Source organism: Oncorhynchus tshawytscha, linkage group LG05 (genome assembly GCF_018296145.1).
Source record: "Oncorhynchus tshawytscha isolate Ot180627B linkage group LG05, Otsh_v2.0, whole genome shotgun sequence".
In the NCBI taxonomy this organism is placed as follows: Eukaryota; Metazoa; Chordata; class Actinopteri; order Salmoniformes; family Salmonidae; genus Oncorhynchus; species Oncorhynchus tshawytscha.
In genome coordinates, this window is record NC_056433.1 from 51,274,548 (window position 1) to 51,283,399 (window position 8,852).

The 8,852-nt window shown below is 40.5% G+C and overlaps 1 protein-coding gene across 1 annotated transcript; it reads right to left on the reverse strand.

Moving 5' to 3' along the window:
* Positions 1 to 1,431: 1,431 nt before the first annotated feature.
* LOC112250798 (lipoprotein lipase) lies at positions 1,432 to 8,364 on the reverse strand. The gene is made up of 9 exons (XM_024421238.2): positions 8,148 to 8,364; positions 5,496 to 5,692; positions 5,201 to 5,380; positions 4,943 to 5,054; positions 4,570 to 4,803; positions 3,628 to 3,991; positions 3,159 to 3,377; positions 2,921 to 3,016; positions 1,432 to 2,826 (listed from the first exon to the last, which is right to left on the reverse strand). Exons 1-9 carry the CDS (start codon positions 8,242 to 8,244, stop codon positions 2,805 to 2,807), a joined length of 1,521 nt encoding a protein of 506 aa, XP_024277006.1. The 5' UTR covers positions 8,245 to 8,364; the 3' UTR covers positions 1,432 to 2,804.
* Positions 8,365 to 8,852: the final 488 nt, after the last annotated feature.

The following is an 8,852-nucleotide window of genomic DNA, read 5'->3' on the forward strand; positions in this document are numbered from 1 at the left end:
CACGTTTCATCTTCAATGCCCTTGCTGATGAAAGGAGGTTTTCACTCAAAATTTCACGATACATGGCCCCATTCATTCTTTCCTTTACACGGATCAGTCGTCCTGGTCCCTTTGCAGAAAAACAGCCCCAAAGCATGATGTTTCCACCCCCATGCTTCACAGTAGGTTTGGTGTTCTTTGGATGCAACTCAGCATTCTTTGTCCTCCAAACGCGACGAGTTGAGTTTTTACCAAAAAGTTCTATTTTGGTTTCATCTGACCATATGACATCCTCCCAATCTTCTTCTGGATCATCCAAATGCTCTCTAGCAAACTTCAGACGGGCCTGCACATGTACTGGCTTAAGCAGGGGGACACGTCTGGCACTGCAGGATTTGAGTCCCTGACGGCGTAGTGTGTTACTGATGGTAGGCTTTGTTACTTTGGTCCCAGCTCTCTGCAGGTCATTCACTAGGTCCCCCGTGTGGTTCTGGGATTTTTGCTTGCACAATTGGTGGCTGACTAAATACTTTTTTGCCCCACTGTATATATATCCCCCCACTTCTAAAGCCAAAGTTTCATCCCTGATTCAAGACAATTTCTTTGCCACATTTTTTGGCAGTTTTACTTAGTGCCTTATTGCAAACAGGATACATGTTTTGGAATATTTTTATTCTGTGCAGTCTTCCTTCTATTCACTCTGTCATTTAGGTTAGTATTGTGGAGTATGTTGTTGATCCATCATCATTTTTCTCCTATCACAGCCATTAAAAACTCTGTTTTAAAGTCACCATTGGCCTCATGTTAGGAAGGATACCTGTATCTTTGTAGTGGCTGGGTGCATTGATACACCATCCAAAGTGTAATTAATAACTTCACCACGCTCAAAGGGATATTTAATATCTGTCCTTTGCAAGGCATTGGAAAATCTCCCTAGTTTTTGTTGAATCTGTGTTTGAAATTCACTGCTCAACTGAGGGCCCTTACAGAGATGTGGTCATTCAAAAATCATGTTAACCACGATTATTGCACAGTGTGTCCAGTCAACTTATTGTGACTTGTTAAGCACATTTTTACTCCTGAACTTATTGAGGCTTGCCACAAAAGGGTTGAATACTTCTTGACTCAAGACATTAAGGCTTCTCATTTGTAATTTATTTTGACAATGTTCTAAAAACATAATTCCAATTTGACATGATGGGGTATTGTGTGTAGGCCAGTGACACAAATCTAAATGGAATCCATTTAAATTCAGGCTGTAGCACAACAAAATGGTTAAAAACAGTTAAGTGGTGTGAATACTTTGAAGGCACTGTTCTAAAATGGAATGTAGATAATACATTGCTGAGTTGGTCTCTGCTTGGATGTGTGGATGGGTTTAGATTTTATAGTATATCTAAGCATGATCCTGGACAATTGTGCAACCTTGTTTCCATTAAAACACACGGCAACTTCAAAATAGCAGTTCCAATTTATTAAAGTATGTATATGGTCACATATTTACAGTATACAGATATAATTTTAAAAGTTAAGACGGTAAAAAATATATCTAGTCATATTTTACCATAGAATCACATGCTAACATGATATTTACACATGGTGCACTTAGTGAGTAACTGGTTTAGTAACCCTTTCCTCTGGGTTTCAGTGCAAAAGCTTTATACCACCACCACTTTGACAGGCTCAATGGAACAGGCAGAAATTAAACAAGTCACAATGATTACAATACCAGTCTCTAAATGTATAATATTAGTTATAAATAGCCTACTCAGTGGTGTTAAGTCTGACAATGACATATTATTACTAGCCAATTCTTAACTGTAACTTGAACTATGATGCAGAGTCCACTGTGCACAGTCTACCATGTTTCTATTGCCGATGTCAGCGCACTTCACAATAACCACTCATTGACTTGTTTGAGTTTAGTTACCTGGTCACAACTATGAGTTTAGTTACCTGGTCACAACTATATGGCATACACAGCTAAATGAGTATTATTTGTGTCATAGTTTAGCAGCAACCATGGATATGTTAGTCAAAATACGTCACATAAGCACGTGCTAGAGGTAATAGTTCCATATGAATCATTGAAAAAAAAGCTATAATTGTATAACATTGTAATAACTACAAAAATAATGGTTCTCACTGATATGTACTGTATTTTGCTGCAAAGGACTCACTATTGCTGGTTTCAAATGAATATACTGTATAAAAATAGCAGCCATTGCATTATTGCTCAAGTGCTTGACTAAATTCAAAGTTCTCAGAATAATGTGCATTTCAGACCTCATGAATATTACAGTCTCAAAGACCAGGTAAAAGGAACAAGTAAAAAAAAAAAAAAAAAAGTACACCATTTACAAAAAAAAATACATACAGTAGGTTAAGACAAGTTATTTTAAGGCACACTTAGTCCGATCCTACAATCACATAGTATTGAGGACGACAATGGTGAATGCTTTAAGCATAAATTAAGGAAACACATGGGGTTTGAACTGCAGGTACCTCAAGGCCTCTACTCAGCTGGTCAATGGGTCTCTCTCAAGCAGAGGCACCAAAGACTTCGTATAAGAGCCATCTCTTGGGGTTGCCAGAAAAATCAGCAAAGATGATGGCATTTACTATCTTTCAGCACCACACCGTAGTTGATGCACCACAAAAGCAGTGCTTACAAAAAAATATTTCACATACATTTTTAAATAACACACAGTTCTAGTTCTGGACACAATGTGATAATGTCTTTGTATAGTTTGAAAGACAAAATAAATTACAGCTGTATAAATAATTTCTGCGGAAGGAGGACAGTCGTCTGTTGCTCCGTACATTCAGTGCTTCCCCAGGTTCACTCTGTAAAACAAACAGGGTTAATATTTGTCTAATCAATGGACCCCTGACTGGCAATAATTCAGGAAAAAAATTTGATTAGATCAAAAGAAAATACCTTTTTGAAGTTGTCCTCCATTCGTCCTTGCATTTTACAAACGTAACTTCCTGTTGTAAGCTCAGAGCATGAGGATCTTTAATGCAGAATACCATCCTGGAAAAGGGTCAAACAAGAATAGCACATTTAAAAAAATTAAAAAAAAATGTTTTGTACCCTTTCAAAACTATTATATTTCTGATGTTTGTATGGATGAAAATTGTCTCCATTTCATGAAATTAGGCCACTTAAAACTAACTTTTTTTGCGTCTCTCCAACTCTGATGCGTATTTTGTGGACCTCCACTTCAGACTCCGCAGAGTCACCTGACCACCAGGAAGACACCATGTTGAGCATGAACGAGGGAGACCAGCTAGTAGACTCCTCCCACTTGAACTTCACCATCAGGAGGTCACCAATGTCTTTCTCTGCTACCAGCAGGAAGGAATGGGTCTTATTGGATGTCATCTTCTCCTTTCTGCCAAATGAGAAAGAGCATAGAGGCTCAACTGATTATTGTCAACTCACTTCACAAGAACAAATAATTGACCTTTGAGTGAAGGTGTCATGTCTAAGCACAGACCACAGTAGCACTAGAACTTTAACTATAGACCATAAAGATTAATGTTATCGTAAACGTGAGAAATGGTGTCAGCTGTCTCATCATGTTGATGTACTAGCATGTGCTTTGTTGTATGGTTTAACCGCTTGTTGGACCAGGTACTCACAGTGTCAGTTTGAGGTCTTCAACCTCTCCTTTGGTTCCAATCAGGGAGACTGACAGTGAAGGCTCCATCTCAGACCTGTTCACCTTGCTGAAGAAGTGGATCTTCACCTGGTAGTGATAGACTCTGAACGGCATGGAGGCCCTGGTCTTGGTGTACAGTTTGACGCTACGGGTCTTGCGAACCTTGCTGATATCGTAGCCCACGGTGTTACAGTGGTTCTTGCAGCAGCGGAGGCACATTCCGCGGTCGAACATATCATTGCTCCCGCAGCGGTACGCCATGCTGGCCTCCTGCTCGTTGACCAGGGAGTCGATGAACAGGTGGATGGAGCGCTCGTGGGAACACCTGGGAACATCATTGATGGCTAGGAACATAAAGGGGATAGTTGCATCACTGGTCCACATTAAAAACCTGAGTTGAGATTCTCAATTGGAGGACAGGCAATCAAATGATAACAAGTAGATGCATCTAGTAGTACATCACTAATCCTGAGAAAGTGCCATTCCCTAACATTACCATTGTAGATAGAGTTATATCAACCTTCATTTTGGGGAGCTACAATAGGAGTGATGTTGTTGGTGACCTTCTGAAGGGATTTTCGCTAGTCGTGACGTTTGCGGTCCTCTGTTTAACAGGCATGAATAGGCCTTTGTCAGGATGATGGCGTCAATGTTAGTCGTAAAGACAGATTAGTGACCAGTTGCAGTAACTGTGCAGCTAATGTCATGATGTACGTCAGGTTGTACTGACTTCGCCACCCTATTGTTCCTTGTTCACAAGCCTTACCATCTTCCAATAAGTTACAAGCTGACAATTACATGTCTGATTTAGCCAATGATAACGCAGTAACCAGATTGTGTGGAAAGTGATTGTGAATGTTATATGTCGAATATTTGACCAATTGTATAGAATGACACTAAAATATCAAGATGTGATTCTCACCAAAGAGGCCAAGTTTGGATATTGTTTCCAGAGGGCTTTGCAGATTGCAGCCTGGCTGGAAGCTGCCTCCATTGGGGTAGATGTCCACATGGCCTACAGGCTGCTGGATGCCGATGCTTAAGCCCAGAGAGCCCCGCGTGAACGTGTGGAGAACATCCACAAAGTGGGCATCATCTGGGGACAGGCGGCGGTGAGCGTGCTCCCCCTCGAAGTCTGGACCAGCTGGGTCAAGACCTGTAAAGAGAAGGGAGCAATCAGTAAGGAGTGGAACAAGCCAAAGACCAATTAATTAAAGTTGGTACAGGCCAGAGCCAATCAATGATTAGCAACAGTGCATTCATCCTGTCTATGTTTCTCTAGAAGACATATTTACCAGTTATTCTGCCCACTTTATTGGAGGCGTGGCTCCCAGCAAATCCTGCAACATGAGCACCCAGACTGTAGCCAATGAGATGGAGGTTTTCAAGAGGGATGTTTGTTGCCTCCTTGGAAACACATTGCAGTAAAGTGTCAAGTTCATTGCCATGGAAACAATGTACAGTAACTCTTTATACCTTTTGTTTAGAATATGTTATTCACGATTTATCTGAGAAACAGTGCAGTGTCTTAGATGTTGAGTCATCGTACAAACCTCCAGCCAGTCAATGAAGCGAGCGATCTCTTGTCCCACCATCTTGGTGTTCTGGGCAGCTACTGGATAGTGGTTCTGGGCTGTGTACAGCCAGTCCACCACGATCACATTGGCTTCCTGCTCTCTTTTGTACAGCGCCGAAACCAGCTTGGCCACCCAGCTCTCAAACAAGCCGCTCACCTGTTGAGGCAGATGGAAAGAACGAATGGTGTTATTGACGGGGTAATCCAAGTCCATGAGCAATAGTTAAGGATTTAATGTCACAGACATGCTGATACAGATTGGAGGGGCTTACTGTCCAGCCGTGGATCACCAGGAAGGTTTTGGATGTGCTGTTGAAAGTGCATTCTTTGAGAGATTCCGTGTTGCCGGGGATGATGTAGCAGATGTCATCTTCTGGCATCAAAGGCTTCCGGAGAGAGAATTTGGCGTAGCCATGAGGGGTGGCATCGTTGTTTCGGATCAAGTCCTTGAAGTTGTCCATGAAATTATCTGAGAATAATGTAATGTAAACACAAAACATCTGCTTAAGACAATTTGGAAAAGTCATTACTAAATGTTTGAAGATACCATTGCAGTAAAGAGAATGGAAGCTTTAGAGCCATCTATGCTGTTTCTAATCTTTAACCACACTGGTGGGAACTTCTGACTGCACAGGCCCCTCAGTGCCTGGGGGGCTACTAGCAAGGCCAGATTAACAAATCATATACATTTCCGGGACATGGGCCCAGGGGTTTCAGCCCCTGTATTAATCAGGCCCTGGCTACTAGGGTTCAGTCGGTCAGACAGACCCTATAGAAACCACAGCTTTGTCCCTCTAGCTCTGAAAATTCCCAAAGGGTTTCAAAGTAGCTGTGTTCCCAGTGGGTCAGCTGACTCCTCAGCCAAGGCTACTGCACTGATTGTAGAGATTGCATATTCCAGACACAATAAATACATTATATTTCTAATAATGAAAATAAACAATATACTAAGTGTTCATATGCATCAACTGACTATATCTACGTCCTACTTCAGCATCGCCGAAGACAACCTATAATTTTTTATTTTTAAGGGGAAAAAAATGTACAGTACCAGTCAAACGTTTGGATAGCTACTCATTCAAGGTTCTTTATTTTTTTTAAACTATTCTCTACATTGTAGAATAATAGTGGAAGACAATGATGATAATATGAAATGATGCAGTAACCAATTTTTTTTTAAACTATCATTTATATTTGAGATTATTCAAAGTAGCCACACTTTGCCTTGATGACAGCTTTGCACACTCTTGGCATTCTCTCAACCAGCTTCATGAGGTAGTCACCTGGAATGCATTTCAATTAACAGGTGTGCCTTGTTAAAAGTTCATGTTGTGGAATTTATTTCCCTCTTAACGCGTTTGAGCCAATCAGTTGTGTTGTGACAATATAGCTCTATTTGGTAAAAGACCAAGTCCATATTACAGCAAGAACAGCGCAAATAAGCAAAGAGAAACAGTCCATCATTACTTTAAGACATGAAGGTCAGTCAATGCAGAAAATTAAGAACTTTCAAAGTTTCCTCAAGTGCAGTTGCAAAAACCATCAAGCGCTATGATGAAACTGGCTCTCATGAGAACCGCCACAGGAAAGGAAGACCCTGAGTTACCTCTGCTGCAGAGGATAAGCACATTAGAGTTACCAGCCTCAGAAATTGCAGGCCAAATAAATGCTTCAGAGTTCAAGTAACAGACACATCTCATTATCAACTGTTCAGAGGAGACTACGTGAATCAGGCCTTTGTGGTCGAATTGCTGCAACAACAAAAAAAACTACTAACAGACACCAATAATAAGAAGATACTTGCTTGAGCCAAGAAACATGAGCAATGGACATTAGACCAGTGGAAATCTGTCCTTTTGTCTAATTAGTCCAAATGTTTGATTTTTGGTTCCAACCGCCATCTCTTCGTGAGACGCAGAGTAGGTGAACAGATGAACTCTGATGTGTGGTTCCCACAGTGAAGCATGGAGGTGTGATGGTGCTTTGCTGGTGACATTGTCAGTGATTTATTTAGAATTCAAGGCACACTTAACCAGCATGGCTACCACAGCATTCTGCAGCGATACACCATCCCATCTAGTTTGTGCTTAGTGGGACTATCATTTGTTTTTCAACAGGACAATGACCCAACACACCTCCAGGCTGTGTAAGGGCTATTTGACCAAGAAGGACAGTGACGGAATGCTGCATCAGATGACCTGGCCTCCACAATCACCCAACCTCAACCCAATTGAGGTGGTTTGGGATGAGTATGACTACAGAGTGAAGGAAAAGCAGCCAACAACTGCTCAGCATATGTGGGAACTCCTTCAAGACTGTTGGAAAATCATTCCAGGTGAAGCTGGTTGAGAGAATGCCAAGAGTGTGCAAAGCTGTCATCAATGCAAAGGGTTGCTACTTTGAAGAATCTAAACTATATGTTGATTTGTTTAACACATGATTCCATATGTGTTATTTCATAGTTGAGGTCTACAATGTTAAAAAAAAAGAAAAATAAAGAAAAACCCTTGAATAAGTAGGTGTGTCCAAACTTTGACCGGTACTGTATATTTGAGATTATGTAGCCTATCAATTCTGTATATTCTTATGTATCAACACTAGAACAACGTTTTTTCAATCCCTATGGTAACATTACTCCGTGTATGAATGGGTGTTCAGCCTTATACTTGTCATCATGTCCTATAAACTATTTATTCTAAGTCATCAAACTCATTAGTAGTATATTATAGCACCTCCTGATAATGTATATAGTAGCCTTATTAGATAAGTGACAGTATCTGTAGGCTGTCAATAACATGAATTAATTATAAGAGATTAAATTCTTCAAATAATATTTAACTTAAACAGCACAAATTAAATTATCTTTTATCAGGACTGCAAAACAAGGTTGAAACATATATTTTTCCTCAATATTGGCTACTCACCAAGTGTAGAAATGGAGTCACCCTCTTCCAAAGACGCCACATAAAATATTGCATTTAACACAAGAAAGTAAAGACAATGCACTTGCAACCCTTTCATTTCTTTGCAGCCTAATAATTCGTATTTTGGGGAAATGTAACATAAAACCGTGACAATTTTCCACCGGTTAGAATATTTCCCGTGCGATCTCTGGCGCGTAGTGTTGATATCTGAACCTTGAACTGCCCAGTTCTTAAATAGTACCTCTCCCTCTGTTGCAAACCCATTGGTTGCTTTTCCCTCTCCCCAGGAGGAAGGGGGGGTATAGTAAATTATAATACAAAATCACGTTGATAACTGGCAATGACGTTTTAATAATAATAGTTGTATTCAAGTTATTAGTGTTATTTGTTTACAGTGTGTGAGATAGAACACTCAGGCCTGGATTCAATCAGATCAAGAGCGTAACCGATACCTGCAAAGCTGATGTTTTGTCGGTCGGAGGTGGAACTGCATTGGAGCTGTCAAATCGGTGAACAGCTGCTCCTGTGATCATTGTCTTGAAGCCACACCCATCCCACTCGCATTAGAAGTTCAGAATGAGAAATTGTTGTCGGCTATATAGGAATAATGATCCTCAAATTGAAAATCATTAAACGAAATAATGAGGATTTCTATCAACCTAATCAAGCTGTAGATTACATCTCGTATTCCAGTGACTGAATTTG